At 43.0% G+C, this 18,505-nt stretch overlaps 1 protein-coding gene across 1 annotated transcript in view; it reads right to left on the reverse strand.

Annotated features, from left to right (window-relative positions):
• Nucleotides 1-529: 529 nt before the first annotated feature.
• Nucleotides 530-18,505, reverse strand: part of LOC139380323 (polypeptide N-acetylgalactosaminyltransferase 13) — an 84,852-nt gene continuing 66,876 nt past the window's right edge. The window contains exon 12 of the mRNA XM_071122923.1: nt 530-8,766. Coding sequence (XP_070979024.1) covers nt 8,626-8,766 — 141 coding nt within the window. The 3' untranslated portion in view covers nt 530-8,625. The remainder of the gene's footprint in view (nt 8,767-18,505) is intronic.

The following is an 18,505-nucleotide window of genomic DNA, read 5'->3' on the forward strand; positions in this document are numbered from 1 at the left end:
GGTGAGTTGGTTATTGTTTACAGCGGCACTGCCAAGGGATGGCCAGGGGGGACCACGGCCACCCTAATACAATTGCTGGCCCCCCAACTTGTCCCCCCTCGCAAGTCGCATATGCTTCTGAGTATGCATAATATGCTTCTGATATTTTACATGAGGTACAAATCATATAAATCAATCATGTTTATTTTTCATAATAGTTCATGTGAAAGAAAATAACAAATAAATGGCCAGCCAGCCGCTTTTGACCATCTGTCACTGCGTCACACTTCGACCCCTGTTCCCCCCCATTGTCACGCCCTGACCTTAGTATTCTGTGTTTTCTTTATTATTTTGGTTGGGTCAGGGTGTGACATGGGTGATATGTGTTTTTGTCTTATTCTAGGGTGTTTGTACTGTCTACGGGTTTTTTGTAGATTTATGGGGTTGTTTTCATCTATGTGTAGTTGTGTAGTTGTGTGTCAGCCTGTGTCAGCACTCGTTTTCATAGCGTCACGTTCGTTTTGTTGTTTTTGTTTAAGTGTTCTTTGTGTTTTTCGTCATTCAATAAAAGAATGGATTCACACCACGCTGCGCTTTGGTCTGCTTCTTACGACGATCGTGACAGAATAACCCACCAACAATGGACCAAGCAGCGTGGTAACGGACAGCAGCAGCAATCAAAGGACTTCTGGACTTGGGAGGAGATTCTGGACGGCAAAGGACCCTGGGCACAGCCAGGGGAATATCACTGTCCCAAAGCAGAGCTGGAGGCAGCGAAAGCAGAGAGGCGCCGGTATGAGGAGACAGCACGGTGGCGCGGCTGGAAGCCCGAGTGGCAGCCCCAAAAAATTATTGGGGGAGGGCACAGCAGGAGTGTGGCGAGGTCAGGTAGGAGACCTGCGCCAGCTCTCCGTGCTTAACGTGGAGAGAGAGGGCGTTGTACCGGGCAGGCACCGTGTTATGCGGTGGAGCGCACGGTGTCCCCGGTGCGTGTGCATAGCCCGGTGCGGTACATTCCAGCTCCTCGTATCGGCCGGGCTAGAGTGGGCATCGAGCCAGGTGCCATGAAGCCGGCTCTACGCATCTGGTCTCCAGTGTGGTCTCTTCGGGCCGGCATACATGGCACCAGCCTTGCGCATGGTGTCCCCGGTTCGCCTGCACAGCCAAGTGCGGGCTATTCCACCTCGCCACACTGGCCTGGCTACGGGGAGCATTCAACCAGGTAGGGTTGGGCAGGCTCGGTGCTCCAGATCTCCAGTGCGCCTTCTCGGTCCGGTCTATCCGGTGCCATCTCCACGCACCAGCCCTCTGGTGGCAGCCCCCCGCACCGGGCTCCCTGTGCGTCGCCAGAGCCAGGTTCTCCCTGTTCCTCCTCCCCGCACTCGCCCTGAGGTGCGTGTCCTCGGCCCAGTACCACAAGTGCCGGCACCACGCACCAGGCCTACAGTGCGCCTCATCTGTCCTGAGCCGCCAGAGTCTCCCGTCTTTCCTGAGCTGCTAGAGTCTGTCCTGAGCCGTCAGCCAGCCAGGAGCTACCCTTCAGTCCTGAGCTACCCCTCAGTCCTGAGCTACCCCTCAGTCCTGAGCTACCCCTCAGTCCTGAGCTACCCCTCTGTCCTGAGCTGCCCCTCAGTCCTGAGCTGCCCCTCAGTCCGGAGCTGCCCCTCAGTCCGGAGCTGCCCCTCAGTCCAGTGGGGCCCTTTAGTAGGGTTATCAGTCCTAGGTTGGCGGCGAGGGTCGCCGTTCCTAGGAAGCCACAAAAGCGGACTAAGACTATGGTGGAGTGGGGTCCACGTGTTTTTGTCTTATTCTAGGGTGTTTGTACTGTTTAGGGCTTTTTGTAGATTTATGGGGTTGTTTTCATCTAGGTGTTTATGTTGGTCTATGGTGGCCTAGATTGGTTCTCAATTAGAGGCAGGTGTTTATCGTTGTCTCTGATTGGAAACCATATTTAGGCAGCCATCTTCTTTGGGTATTTCGTGGGTTATTGTCTATGTGTAGTTGCCTGTGTCAGCACTCGTTTTCATAGCGTCACGTTCGTTTTGTTGCTTTTGTTTAAAGTGTTCTTTGTGTTTATCGTCATTCAATAAAATAATGGATTCACACCACGCTGCGCTTTGGTCCGCTTCTTACGACGATCATGACACCCATGGCCTGCTGCTGCACAGTGCACTGCCAGATGACAGTCTGCCTCATGGACCGCAGCATCGGAGCTCAGCCTTGTGTCTCTGGTGGCATCATCAGAAGCTAGCCTAGCTGGCAGCTGCCTGCAGAATTGAGTTGAGACCACCAGACTGCTAACGGGTAAGTAAGTCATACAATACTACTTATAGTAAAAAAAATAAAAATTATTCAGTAAACTGTTTGTTTTTTGACAGCGTCGAATTACCTAGCTAGCTAGCTTACGTTAGTTAGCTAGCTAAGTTAGCTAGTTAAATTAAGTATTGGGGGGCATAGCTAGCTAGTTTATACATTAATAAGGTTACTCTGCAGCATAGAGAGAAAGTATTAACTCTATAGTTAGAGTTATCGTAGCTTTCTAGAATGATTTTTAAACCACTTGATGAACTTAGGACTGCCAGAGCATCTAGCTAGCTGACGTTATGGGCTGGTATAGTGTTAGTTACAGTGACTAATCGTAGCTAGTAAGCTATATAAACTTGCAAACAATGAAAAAGTCCACAGATATCTCTTCTTTCTTTGAGAAGAGGAGTAGTACAGGGGAGCAGCAGCAGAGGGTTAACTTTAGTGAGGATGCAGTCGAAGATGATGATAACATCATTGAGCAAGCCAATGAACAGGCGGAGGCAGCGAGAGAGCATGACAGAACAGAGGCAGAACATGACAGCGACGAACAGGCACAGGCAGCATCAGTGACAGAGCACAGTGAAGAACAACAGACAGCAGCATGGCACAAAAGTGCAGAACAGGCAGCAACAACAGTTTCTCAGGTTATAATTATTATTGTTATAAAATCAGAATAACTGATTTTGCCTCGTTTCATCCGAGATATATCCCAGTCAAGAGCAGAGAGGCCCAAACAGCCATATCTGAAGTTTTTCGCTCTGACCCTTCAGGGGGATAGAAGATGGGGCTTCATGAAAGAGTGGTACAGTAAGCATACAGTGCCTTGAGAAAGTATTCACCACCCTTGGCATTTTTGCTATTTTGTTGCCTTACAACCTGGAATTAAAATTGATTTTTGATAGATTTTTTGTATCATTTAATTTACACAACATGTCTACCACTTTGAAGATGCAAAATCGTTTTTTATTGTGGAACAAACAAGAAATAAGACAAAAAAAACTTGAACTTGAGCGTGCATAACTACCCAAGTCAATACTTTGTAGAGCCACCTTTTGCAGCAATTACAGCTGCAAGTCTCTTGGGGTATGTCTCTATAAGCTTGGCACATCTAGCCGCTGGGATTTTTGCCCATTCTTCAAGGCAAAACTGCTCCAGCTCCTTCAAGTAGGATGGGTTCCACTGGTGTACAGCAATCTTTAAGTCATACCACAGATTCTCAAATTGGATTGAGGTCTGGGCTTTAACTAGGCCAATCCAAGACATTTCAATGTTTCCCCTTAAACCACTCAAGTGTTGCTTTAACAGCATGATTAGGGTCATTGTCCTGCTGGAAGGTGAACCTCCCAACACCTCTCAAATCTCTGGAAGACTGAAACAGGTTACCCTCAAGAATTTCCCTGTAGTTAGCGCCATCCATCATTCCTTCAATTCTGATCAGTTTCCCAGTCCTTGCAGATGAAAAACATCCCCACAGCATAATGCTGCCACCACCATGCTCCACCATGAGGATGGTGGGGATGGTATTCTCGGGGTGTTGGGTTTGCACCAGACATAGCGTTTCCCTTTACTCTCATCTGACCAGAGTACCTTCTTCCATATATTTGGGGAGTCTCCCACATGCCTTTTGGTGAACACCGAACATGTTTGCTTATCTTTTTCTTTAAGCAATGTTTTTTTTCTGGCCACTCTTCCATAAAGCCCAGCTCTGTGGAGTGTACGGCTTAAAGTGGTCCTATGGACAGATACTCCAATCTCCGCTGTGGAGCTTTGCAGCTCCTTCAGGGTTATCTTTGGTCTCTTTGTTGCCTCTCTGATTAATGCCCTCCTTGCCTGGTCCATGAGTTTTGGTGGGTGGCACTCTTTTTTTATAACCCCACCCTGATCTGTAGCTCTCCACAACTTTGTCCCTGACCTGTTTAGAGAGTTCCTTGGTCTTCATGGTGCCCCTTGCTTAGTGGGGCCTTTCAGAACAGGTGTATATATACTGAGATCATGTAACACTTAGATTGCACACAGGTGTACTTTATTTAACTATGTGACTTCTGAAGGTAATTGGTTTCACCAGACCTTATTTAGAGGCTTCATAGCAAAGGGGTTGAATACATATGCACGCACCACTTTTCCGTTTTATATTTTTGAATTGTTTTTAAACAAGTAATTTTTTTCATTTCACTTCACCAATTTGGACTATTTTATGTATGTCCATTACATGAAATAAAAATAAAAATGCATTTACATTACAGGTTGTAATGCAACAAAATAGGTAAAACGTCAAGGGGGATGAATACTTTTACAAGGCACTGTAAATGGCTGGAATACTCTCAGACTAAAGACTGTCTACTTCTATGCCTACCGGCACTTCAGTCTCCCCTCCTCAGGTGATTCGGTGTTTACATCTCAAGAGGGGTTAAGAAATTGGAAAAAAGCAACTTACAAAGATGAGGGATTTGTAGGCCATGCCAAATCAGAATAACATGCTATGTTAACATGGGCAGAATATGAAAAGTCGACTGCAATCAAATGCTCTCTCTCAGCCGCCTTAAATGCAGAGTATAATAAATTAGTGAGGGAAAATAGAGAGTACATTAAAACTGTTGGAGAAACCCTGCTCCTCACAGCTATGCAAAACTTTACACAGAGAGCACATAAAGAAACGGAAGGTCAGAATAAAGGACATTCCCTCTCTATTATGGAACTGCTAGCCAAGCATGATCACACAGTCAAAAGAAAAATGAAGTCAAAGAAATCAAAGAAATGTCAAAGAAATGCAACATACTTTGGGCATAGTACACAAAACAAAATAATTGATTGCCTGGTCCGAAATGGTCCGCACCTCAATAATTAGTGAAGTTCCACAAAGTGAGGCTTTCAGCATTATGGTTGACGAGATCAAAGACATTAGCAAGAAGGAACAGATGTCCTTAGTATCGAATTGCAATTACAATGGGTCAATATGTGAACGTTTTCTCACCTTTGAAGCAGCAGAGCGCCTGGATGCTGCAGCACTTTCACCGAAATTTGTACAAATACTGCAAAAGTATGGCCTTGACTACAGAAACCACCTAGTAGGGCAACTATATGATGGTGCCTCTGTCATGAGCGGAAACAACACAGGTGTGCCAGCACCCATTAAATCAGAGGCCCCATTAGCTTTGTATGTTCACTGCAATGCACATTGCTTAACTGTAGTATCAGTGTGAAATGCATCCCTGAAGCATATTGCTTCAGTTTCTTTTCTCTTTTGCAGAAAATGTATGTCTTTGGGTCAGGGTCATATGTGCCACAAAGGTGGCAAGAGGTACAGAGGGAGATGTTTCAGGGGGCCCCGAGAGAGTTACAAAGGCTGAAGAGAATATTTCCTAAAGAAAATTGTGTCATCATGCAAGGGATGCAAGCCTTGAATCTCTGCAGTCACACATTTTGTGAGAAAAATGTAGTGTTTCCATTTGCCTCATAATACAACTGCAGCACTGAGGATCTGGAATATGAGATCCCTCAGCTTAAGCGAATTCTTGATAGGAACCAAACTACTGGCTTGGAAACACCAACTCGTTTAAAAGAGCTCACAGTCTTCCTTGAGCCATATAGGGAGGTGTTCCACAAGATGTTTAAACTGCAAAATGACACTTGCATTACCTGTGAGCACTGTAGCATGTGAGCACAGTTCAATACAACAGCACAATACAACGAGTGACGAGCGATTGAGCAATTTGGGGGTGTAGAGTCAAGAAGGGCGAGGGCCATAAATCTTGAGGATTTTGTGGATGTGTTTGCCAAAAGACACAGCAACAGGCAAATAAATCTGTATTGAAAATAATGTAGCCTAATAAAGCAGGGATATGAATAGGTTGTGAGTAGGCTATAGTAAAATAATCCATAATTATGTTTTTTGTTTTGTTTTTCATTTTTGGACATATTTCATATTTTTGTTTATAACAAGACACAGCAACACCCAAATAAAGCTGTATTGAAAATAATTCTAGGCGTTTTTAAACCTGAGTAGGCTTGTTCCCAGTAAATGTTTTGCTCCTTGCAATCAATGTACTGATTTCAAATTAAAGCTGTATATTTGTCTTTCTAAGGAAAAGGGCAACTAGCCCATTTGAAGAACAATTGCCTAGCACATGTATATACAGATACATAACACATTAAAACAGGATTGTTGTGGAACTTAAAATGTTAACTGTACTGGTGTTAGTCTATGCACATCAGATAAATAGTCACATTTAACTGTGAAATAAGAAACCAAAGTATATCAGTATGCAATTCCTTAACTCTAATATTGACATAGTTTCCAACTAGCCTATATACTACAACAGCATAATAGAATTCCTCAAATTCAGTGACGGCTTTTGGTTTTGGTGTGCCACCCCAAGATTTTCAGTGGCCCCAACCGGCCACCCACCCCTATGAACAATTTCTGGGGGCGCCACTGATTGTGCGTCTGAACAAATGAATGGGTGATGCGTGGTACTTCCGATTATCTCGTGATCTCGACAAATCAACTTTTGTTATATAGTGATCGTGAGATAAGTAAGTAGTGATCGCGACATAACGAGGGAATTCTTTATTTTGATTAATATGTCCCCTCTTGACTTCCGTAATGCCATGCTTTATTATAAAGAGGATTTTTTCTTTCTCATGAGTTCTGGTACTTCAGAGCTCCACTGTTCACCCCTCTCTCTCGCACTCACTTTTTGCTCCGGCACCTCAAGATTGACAAATTAAGCACTGAACACAGGTAGTATAGAATCTGGCTAACCACCATATACTAAAATATACACACAAACCACCAGCCAGCCAGCCATACACTGAGTGTATAAAATATTAGGAACACCTGCTCTTTCCATGACAGACTGACTAGGTGAATCCAGATGAAAGCTATGATCCCTTATCGAGGTCACTTGTTACATCCACTTCAATGAGTGTAGACGAAGGGAAGGAGACAAGTTAAAGAAGGATTTTTAAGCCTTGAGACAATTGAGACGTGGATGGTGTATGTGTGGCAAGACAAAATATTTAAGTGCCTTTGAACGTGATATGATAGTAGGTACCATGCGCACCGGTTTGAGTGTGTCAAGAACTGCAACGTCGCTGGATTTTTCACGCTCAACAGTTTCCTGTGAGTATCAGGAATGGTCCACCACCCAAAGGACATCCAGTCAACTTGACACAACTGTGGGAAGCATTGGAGTCAAAATGGGCCAGCATCCGTGTGGAACGCTTTCGGCACCTTGTAGAGTCCAAGCCCTGGCGAATTGAGTCAAAATGTGTGCAACTCAATATAAGTAAGATGTTCCTAATATTTTGTACACTCAGTGTACATCACGAGTTAGATTATATATATTATATTATGTAGTTATTATTTAAGAGAATTGAAGATAAATCACAATTTGTAAAAAAAAATAATTGAGGTAGCTAACTAGCAGATTTACATCAATCATCAACATCCCTCTTTTCCCGATGTCAATCATGTCTTTCGGAGGCACTGTAGCTAACTAGCTCGCTTACAATTTGTGATGGGTGAGTGTGTTGCTGAAATAAATAGGCCTATGCTCAAAAATGTTTGTTATTCATTTTGAGATCTGAATTATGAAAGTCTTATATTTGGGGTGAGAGGGGGTTGGCTTTGTTCATTTTGAGCACCTGCTCCCTGAAAGGTCTGTGCATGGCACTGACAACAACCCTTACCCTTAGACCCTTCATCCTCAGATTTACAGGTGGTTCTGACATAAATATGAATTGGGGGTGTCCAATATCACAGAACAGAATAATCGACCTTTATACAAAACACTTATGTTTTGTATAAGAGAGTAGATTGTCTATGAGGCCCCACAGACGCATACTACAACGCTCTGTCTAGGAAATGCTATCCTGCTATTGGTGCTTCTGCTGTACTAAAGTCTGAACACTGACCTCACACATGACCAGCCCTGAGAGCCATCAGACATATACAGTATCACTGATTCCAGCTTCCTCCACGTGTAAAAGTGTTAGTCACCATCACTACAGACGCGCCCAGATGATTCAACCATACAGAGAGCTCTGGCTGAGAGTGTGCCAGTCAACCTCTAGGCAACCACTTTGTGTAATATTGACTGAATGGGAGGAGCAGCATCTCAGATAAAGCCCTTGCAGAGCCTCAGAAGCCCCATAATAAAATACTACAGGCTGCTGCCTGCCTGCTTCTTCCCCACCCGCGAGTGCTGAAGGAGGCAGGAACACGTGCATGACAAAAGACACCTGGTGGAGCGAGGTGAGGTCGTGGCCAGTTTAGGTGGGGGCGAGTCTGGCCGGTGTGGTGGTGAGTGAATGTGGAGGTCCTACTCCTGGGTCAGATCAGAGCGTCAGTGTCATGTTGCGGAGGAGCCACTGCTGGGAGCGGCTGCCTGTGCAGTCTCTCAGGGTGGGCACCATCTTGTCCTCCTCAGTAGGCATGTCCAGACATTGGTTACTGTTGACATGCAGCAAGGTCAGCCGCTGGGGAGAGAGGCGCAGGCAGACAGGCAGAAACAGGCACACACACACACACACACACACACACACACACAAACACACGGGTGAATGAGCATTACGCACTAAACACATGGGCACTGCAAAAAGTGAGCCGCGATTCTGGCCTCTGCTCCACCTGCAGCCAGAGAGATGGTTTCTGGGTAGATTAGATTACAGATGAGCACCACTTCAACATATTTTAAAATGGATGTTTTCCACCCACTCATACAGATTTTGCAGTATCTTCCCCAGCAGCTTGTATGTGGATTACACTTCATTTACATAAACGTCATCACTGGGTATTGAAATGATGCAGACTTGTGTTCGGCCAAATAAATGTCAAACCTTTCAAAATAAATGTTGTGATTAAAAAAAACAGATGCTCCTGAATGTACCCAAGGACTTTCACCTCAGGAGGATTCGTTTGGTAGAAATCAATCTTTTGAGTGCCGTCACAACGATGCCTGTATTCCCCACGTCGATACCTAAGCCCCAAAACGAATGGCAAGGAGAGGAGACATAAAAGCTCTTAATTAACCACTTATGGCCACTGTCTCTCTCAGAGGTAATGTACTTAGCCAGTTTATACCTCCGTTGGCGGTCGTTACTCTTGTCATAATGACCATACAGAGTGCAGACGGCAGAATCCAATTCTTACCGTTATGGCCGCGTTTTACTTCTTAAGGACGGAAAATGCAATTCTCTTTCCAAGAGCCATGGCATTCATTGTAAAACAACATCAAAAAAGTATGTAGGTCTGTGAGGGGGGGGGGGGGGGGGGGCAACAGCCCAACCAGTAGTGTAACCCGTCAGAACAGATTTCCCCATTATGAATCTCCAGCTCATTGTGTGTTGTGTTTTCTTCTTGTTATCACCATTTCAATTAAATTCAGGCCAATTTCTCTCATGAGATGACCTATTGGTAACAGAGAGGGATTCCCCCCATTTACACCTTGTGTTCTGACCTGTAAGCCCGTGGCATATGAGGCTGATTCTCTTGTTCTTCTCACATACTCAATTTCACACGGACAGATTCTGTGAGAGGGGCCATTGATTTGAAAATCAATAGGTAGGCTACTGAGAGGAGATGGGAGGAAATGGTTGGGAATCAGACCGACTTGAACGGTGTCAGGTGCTGCAGGTGTGTGTGTGTGTTAATGTGATACAGCTCTGTGTGCGTTGGGACACCAGTCGTCGTGCAGAGCCATTGTAGAAGTACAGTAGAGAATGCTCAATCTGCAATCTGTCCCTCCTTGTGTACCGTACAGTAGAATAGCAATCAGATGAGCTCGCAACTTTAAGGTAATAGAGTGTTTGGCATCAATAGCTAAACTTTTAATAGGAAGACAGACTATTTTATGTTCTTTTGGCACATCATTCACACATCCCAGGAGGTGTTTTCCAAAACAATGTGTGACTGGTACACACTAAATCAAAGTGACACCTTGAGACCAATGAGACCAATGAGGATTGATTTTGTATTATAGGTTGACAGAATGCTAGAATCCTTATTCCCCATTCCTATTGCTTAAGGGTTTGATTAAATGCAATGAGTTTCCTTCCAGGCAGTTTTTCCTGGCCATTGTGCTCTCACCTCTGCTTTGCTCTTTGGGGTCTAGGCTGGGTTACTGTAAAGCACTGCGCGACAACTTCTGATGTAAAAAGGGCTTTATAAAATCTATTTAAATGAATGAATTAATACACTTTCCTGCAGTGTAACTGAGAGGCATAAGCATTGTTACCGTCAAGTTAAATGAAAATCATTAGTAATATGAGGTTTTAGTAATAATCAATAAATGAATACAGCACATGACTAAGAACACACTGATTCAACGATATAAAATGGTATATATGTAGACTTTGCAGCAATGATTGTCTTTGACTTTGAGGCAGTAGTGGTGCGTGGGTAAAATCACCAGGGAAGTCAAACCAGAAAAAAAAGCCATATTAAAACCTGTGTGTTGTGATAACTGCGTTGTTTGCTCTATAATCTGTTAGTTCCTATACCTTAACACCGTGATATGTAGGCCTAAAGGCCGAGACAATAAAACGACACAGTGGCAGAATAAATTCTAATAGTACACATTTGTTTCATTACAAAACCGGAGAGCAACATTTATCCGGGGAAGTCCACCAAAACATATTGCATGTAACAAACAGTTACATGACCTACAGCATGGTCAAGCAAGTTAATGTTTCTGACATTTTCAGACTACTAAACAGCTATTGAGTTAGAGTTACGGCAAGTCGTAAAGAAAACAGGAGCTGCCTCCACTACTCCAGCACCATTTTAACTTCAACTTTTCAACATCTAATCACCTATGCTTAGTCTAGGACAGTGACAACTAAAAGATACCAAAAACTATTCAGTCCAATCAACGTAAGCTAAATATGATGTGGCTGTCCATGGCACTGATTTTTGTGTGAGTGCATGCAAGTAGAAAAAACCTGTTGACTCACCCTACTTACAGAGAAACGGTAATGCCATCCTTCTCTTTCATGTTGCCTAAACGGTCTATGACTCTGTCATACAGTGCACACTTTTAGTTTTTGTTGTCCTAAGCTACCAGGCTAAAATACTTGCTCTCTAGCCTAACTTCCTTTCATGGCCAACGATACGCCAGGCCAGCTAGTTAACATTAGCCTACTACATCTAGCTACATGTTGAACTTCCATCTTCTCAGGCCAGGAGCACAATGTATGAAATTATGGTTGGATCAGAATTGCCATCATAATCATTGGCAGTACAAAGGCTTATGTAAAACCACAAGTTCCTATCTCCAACGGTGGTTAATTTAGGAAAGGGATGAGGACAACAACACAACAATTCAATTTTTTTCTGTCAATAAGGATGTTTGGCTTGTGATGTGATTGGTCTTAAACCAAATCCAAACTGGCTTCCCTTGACACTTTTTTTTTTGGTGCGCCAGGACCACACACAGCTGAGCTCACGTAGTTTAGCTCAATGCTGATTGGCTATTATTTTATATATTTTTATCAAGTGAGGCCAAATGCTTGCTGGCTTCCCTTGCATTCAATGCTACGGGCGGCAACAATGCCATACACTTTCTGACCAGACAGCATCAGATAGACACTCTACACATACTGAGACAGAGGGGCGCTGTTTCGTTCATTCGAATGCTTTCTCCAATGAGATACATACAGCCGCTTGTGAATTGAATTTTTTTAATGAAAGACAGAGAGCCCAATTTTTTTTTATTACTTTTTTTGGGGAAGCCTGGCTTCCCTTGGCATCCATGAATACACCGCCACTGCTTTCAGGTAAGTTTGTCCTGAAGCTGTATAGGGCATTTTCAGATCCATATACAGCCTTTATATTTTGAATGGGTAGCACAAACCAAGATGGTTTGTTTGTGATTGTGCATATTTGAGCTTGTGCTTCCTTCAATGCAACAATACACAGAAGGGTCTCGCATTTACTCTACCTACAGTGCCTTTGGAAAGTATTCACACCCCTTGACTTTGCCAACATTTTGTTGTGTTACAGACTGAATTTAAAATGGATTAAATGTCACTGGCTTACACACAATACCCCATAATGTCAAAGTGGAATTAAGTTTTTAGAAATGTTTAAAAAAAGCTAAAATGCTGAAATGTCTTGAGTCAATAAGTATTCAACCCCTTTTTTTATGGCAAGCCTAAATAAGCTCAAGTGTAAAATGTGCTTAACAAGTCACATAATAAGTTGCATGGAATTTATCTGTAAGGTCCCTCAGTCTAGCAGTGAATTTCAAACACAGATTCAACCACAAAGACCAGGGAGTTTTTCCAATGCCTAGCAAAGTAGGGCACCATTTAGTAGGGTAAAAAAGAGAAAGCAGACATAAAATATCCCTTTAAGCACGGTGAAGTTATTAATTACACTTTGGAAGATGTATCAATATACCCAGTCACTTCAAAGATACAGGCATTCTTCCATACTCAGTTGCCAGAGAGGAAGGAAAACGCTCAGAGATTTAACCATGAGGCCAATGGTGACTTTAAAACAGTTACACAGTTTAATGGCTGTGATAAGAGAACTGAGGATGGAACAACAACATTGTAGTCACTCCACAATACTAACATAAATGACAGAGTGAAAAGAAGGAAGCTTGTACAGAATAAAATATTCCAAAACATGCATCCTGTTCGCAACAAGACACTAAAGTAAAACTGCAAAAAATGTGTCATAGAAGTTAACTTTATGAACTTAAACTGCACTCAACGAGCTGTATACGGCCATAAGCAAACAAGAAAATGCTCATCCAGAAGTGGTGCTCCTAGTGGCCGGGGACTTCAATGCAGGTGTCATGACTCTCCTGGTCGAGGATCCAAGGCCTCAGATCAGCTTGGCAAATGGCTGACAGATAGCCATACCCATCTCTATCCCACAAGAGGAGAGGGGGGCTGGGCCAGTTTTATGACACCTCACGGCAATCGTAAATCTTATGCAGCAGAGAACCCTTGCCTGCTCTTCAGTATCAACCAAAGGAATGCCTTTGTCTAGAGAGACTGTTACCCGCTCAAAAAGTGAATATTGGAAAAATATTTCTAAGATAGGAATGTTAGGAATGGTCAGTGGGGATCTAAAGAATAATCATGTCATATTGTTGTTCATTTTGTGATGTCATTAAAAACTGTATAACAAAAATACTGTAACTTGAAGAGCTTTCACACTGTATGTCAGGTTTACATCCTTTACGCTGTGTAGGAAATATGAAGAACAATGAAACTGTTTTTTATTAAGATAGGAATGTGATTTTATTTTTCTAAAGAGATCATAGTTTTCATGTGTCTTGCACATTAACCAAGCCACGCCCCGAATGAGGTCAGAAGAGCATGTCAGTGTGATGAAACTGTCCTTTTCGACCAGAGTGCTTAAAAGGACTCGCTAAGAATTAACATATCAGACCAGCAGACGTGAAGCGTGAGCTAAACGTTACAAATGCTTGAAACTCCCAGACCAGAAAGCGTGCAGCTGTGGCTACACGTTGAAATGGTTGGAAACTCAAACTCAACACGAGGTGTAGAAAAGAAATTCACTTTACACACAGCTGTGCATGTAAAGTGATCTAGAACCTTGACTATCTACCCGAGGAAGAAAAGAAGCTAAAAGCTCACCTCAGACAATCAATGGTACATCCGATTAGCTGTCTTACGTCAGATATCGAGAAAGGGGAATCTAAATTACTATCCTTCTACAATCATCACCATTGGAGACCAGACCACTAAGAAGAAAGACATTGTGACCTCTGGTGGACAACCAAAGCCTTACACCTATCGAGCCATTCCCCATAGAAGGATTGATTGGTTTCAACAGAGAGACGACGAACAAAGACATCTACACATAAATACATTGCATTTCTTACCCAAATGAGCCGCGGCTTGTGTGTAAGGTCTATGGTTACTGTGAGCGTAGTTTCCAACTGTACGATAAATGTCCCTTTTTCCCTATCTCTCTATATTCCCCATCCCCCTTTCCATCTCTGTATAATAAGCCGTCATATCTTGTCAGTCCACTAGGGACATTTGCCTCATGTAAGTGTGTATGTGTATTCTGTGTTATTATTTAGTTAGTTAGTAAATAAATCCTTAAATACATTTATGTAGAACTGAATAATGAGAAAAGGATGGGGTTCTTGCGGATTCAAGAAGTCTGTGAAGTTCAAAATGAGACTGATTTGAGGTAACGATTAATAAACGACTGCTATCGACATATCTTATAAATATCCTCTTGAGTTTAATTCGGGAGATGATAACTCATTAAACAACTTCTTTTGTGGTGCCCCAAATTCCTAATGAGTTAATTGTTACATGATTAATTTAATCAAGTAGCAATTAAATATAGTTGGTTAAATCGATAAATAAAAATCATCACATTAATCAAAGTCACGTCACGACACAGGCAAACTTAAATCTGTTTTACCTAATTTCTACCAGCATGTCACATGTGCCACCAGAAGAATAAAAAAGCTCTAGACCACCTTTACTTCACACACAGACACACATACAAAACTCTCCTTCGCCCTGCATTTGGCAAATCTGACCATAATTCTATCCTCCTGATTCCTGCTCACAAGCAAAAACTAAAGCAGGAAGTACCAGTGACTCGCTCAATACTGAAGTGGTCAAATGAGACAGATGCTACACTAAAGGACTGTTTTGCTAGCACAGACTGTGATTCATCCAATGGCATTGAGGAGTATACAACATCAGTCACTGGCTTCATCAATATGTGCATCAATGACGTCGTCTCCACAGGTACCGTACGTACATATCCCAACCAGAAACTATGGAATACAGGCAACATCCGCACTGAGCTAAAGGCTAGAGATGCCGCTTTCAAGGAGTGGGACACTAATCTGGACGCTTATATGAAATTTCTCTATGCCCTCAGTATGGCAATCTAACAGGAAAAGCACCAGCTGTTCCGGATGACTCTGTGATCACACTCTCCGCAGCCGATGTGAGCAAGACCTTTAAACAGGTCAACATTCACAAGGTGGCGGAGCCAGATGGATTACCGGGATGTGTACTCAGAGCATGCGCTGACCAACTGGCAAGTGTCTTCACTGACATTTTCAACCTCTCCCTGGCTGAGTCTGTAATACCTACATGTCCCTGTGCCCAAGAACGCCAAGGTAACCTGCCTTAAATGACTACCGCCCCATAGCACTCACATCTGTAGCCATGAAGTGCTTTGAAAGGCTGGTCATGGCTCACATCAACACGGAAACCCTAGTCTCTAATTCGCATACTGCCCCAACAGATCCACAGATGATGCAATCTCAATTGTATTCCACACTGCCCTTTCCCACCTGGACAAAATGAAAACCTATGTGTTCATTGACTACAGCTCAGTGTTTAACACCGTAGCGCCCACAAAGCTCATCAATAAGCTTAGGACCCTGGGACTAAAAACCTCCCTCTGCAACTGGATCTTGGACTTCCTGACAGGCCGCCCCCGGGTGGTAAGGGTTGGCAACAACACATCTGCCACGTTGATCCTCAGCACAGGGGGCCCCTCAAGAGGTGCGTGCTTAGTCCCCTCCTGTACTCCCTGGTCACCCACGACTGTGTGGCCAAGCACGACCATCATTAAGTTTGCTGACGACACAACGGTGGTAGGCCTGATCACCAACAATGATGAGACAGCCTATAGGAAGGAGAACCTCTAATTCAACAATCTCTCCTTCAATGTGAACAAGACAAATGAGCTGATCGTGGACTATAGGAAAAGGACAACTGAAGACACCCCCATTCACATCGATTGAGATGCAATGGAGCGAGTCAAGAGCTTCAAGTTCCTTGGTGTCCACATCACCGACAAACTATCCTGGTTCAAACACACCAAGACAGTCGTGAAGAGGGCACAACAATGTCTAATCCCCCTCAGGAGACTGAGAAGATTTGGCATGGGTCCCCAGATCCTAAAAAAGTTATACAGCTGCACCAACGAGAGCATCATGACCGGTTGCATCACTGCCTGGTATGGCAACTGTTCGGCATCCGACCATAAGGTGCTACAGAGGATACTGGCCATCTGGCCCAGTACATCACTGGGGCCAAGTTTCCAGCCATCCAGGACCTCTATACTAGGCGGTGTCAGAGGAAGGCCCACATTTTTTTTTAAGACTCCAGCCACCCTAGTCATAGGCTGTTTTCTCTGCTACCGCACGGCAAGCAGTACCGGAGTGCCAAGTCTAGTTCCAAAAGGGTCCTTAACAACTTCTACCCCCAAGCCATAAGACTGCAGAACAATTAATCAAATGGCTACAAGGACTATTTGCATTGACCCGCCCTTTATTTTTTTTTAACACTGCTGCTACTCGCTGTTTACTATCTATGCATAGTCAATTTACCACTACCTACATGTACATATCACCTCTATTACCTTGACTAACCCGTACCTCCGCACATTGACTCTGTACTGGTACCCCCTGTATATAGCCTTGTTACTGTTATTTGATTTGTTTTACTTTAGTTTATTTAACTCTTATTTTCTTCACGCTGCATTGTTGCAGCCTGTAAGTAAGCATTTCATGGTAAGGTTTACACCTGTTGTATTCGGCACATGTGACAAATTAAATTTGATTGGATTAATTTGATATGTCCTGAAAGCAAAAGGCATTATGTTTCGGGAAAATGTTGGTGGCTGCATCATGTTATGGGTATGCTTGTCATCGGTAAGGACTAGGGAGTTTTAAAAAAATGGAATAGAGCTATGTACAGGCAAAATCCTAGAGGAAAACCTGGTTCAGTCTGCTTTGCAACAGACACTGGGAGACAAATTCACCTTTCAGCATGACAATAAGATAAAACAAAAGGCCAGAGTTTTTAAAGATATCACGAAGAACTGCATAAGTGTTGCTAATGCTCTCCACTTTCTGGAGGACCGAGTTTTGACATCAATGGAATGCTCAGTGGAAGCAGAGTATGCTAACTAAGGAGATAGGGACTATTTGAAGAATATAAAATATAAATATAGAAAAATATGAATCTAATATCATACAACTCGGAATTGTATATCAGGAACTCGGGCCACTTTCTAGAGCTACAACCTGAAGATCAATGACATCATCATGATTAGACCTTGTTTTTTCAGTTCCCAGTTGTCTTGAAAGCACCATAAATCCCGAGAATGCCAGACTTTGATGACAACATTTGCCCACGAAGGACCACCGTGCCACCTTCCTGTTCAAGTGAGCACATCACAACAAGGTGAGTCCAAAAATGTCTTGTATGCTGCTGCATAAATTATGTAATATGCCAGGGAGATATGTATACTGTAGCTAAGAAAATAATACTAAGTGTATGTTGTGTAGTAAGCTGTTAGTAAACCATGTGCCTCACCCTAATAATTTGGTCTATTTCGCCTACTGTTCTGACTACTGTGCTGACTGTTCTGACTTGGTTGTGCACATGTAGCCTATAACCTGTTTTAGAAATGTAATCATTGAATTTTGTAAGAGCTTTCATTGTCTGCATACATGCCCCCTTTATTTATCCAACGGTTGTGACTTGGTGTACTGGGAGAACACTGTAAGAAGGGTCCATGTTCTGAATTCTGTCGCTGTTCATTTCAAAAGTTCTTAACAAATAGTTACATTGACTACGTCCAAAGTCGCTCCCTCATTAATGTCTTAATCAAAATTTCGGATGGCCTCTTATGCCCCTTATGCCATAGTTTGTACATCTCAATTGTCAATAGAAACAACATTTGTTTAAGCAAGTCAGCCATATCAGGTATGTTTATTTTAAAGGCAGGAAATTAGGTTGAATTAACTGTTTCACTGCCAGACAAGGCTCCACTGATAGCCAGGTGTAGCAGTGGTAAGATGTTGGAACTGCTGTTGGGACAGCTTTATGTCGGCCCTAACAGTTTATGGGCACCGTTTGTCACCGTGAAAGTGCAATTAATGTATTGTTTAGTGTTGTGTAGTGGCTTTGCTGGAATTCATCCCACTTTTTATCTTTTTTTTTTGCCCCACCAAGATTCACATGCTAAAATTTCCACTGCCTTGGAGTAAGGGTAAAGGGTAGGAATTTTCTCTGCTATTCACTTTATGTTTTAATTATTATTTTGGGTATAGGGGAAGGTCACTTGTTTTTTTCCAAATGTTCAGGGAAGGTTGGTAAAAATGTATTTTACTGAAGGGAGGGTCACCCATTTTAATTTCAGAGAGGTACGATATTCTCCAGGTACAGTATCCCTCATTATACA

Source organism: Oncorhynchus clarkii, chromosome 22 (genome assembly GCF_045791955.1).
Source record: "Oncorhynchus clarkii lewisi isolate Uvic-CL-2024 chromosome 22, UVic_Ocla_1.0, whole genome shotgun sequence".
NCBI lineage: Eukaryota > Metazoa > Chordata > Actinopteri > Salmoniformes > Salmonidae > Oncorhynchus > Oncorhynchus clarkii.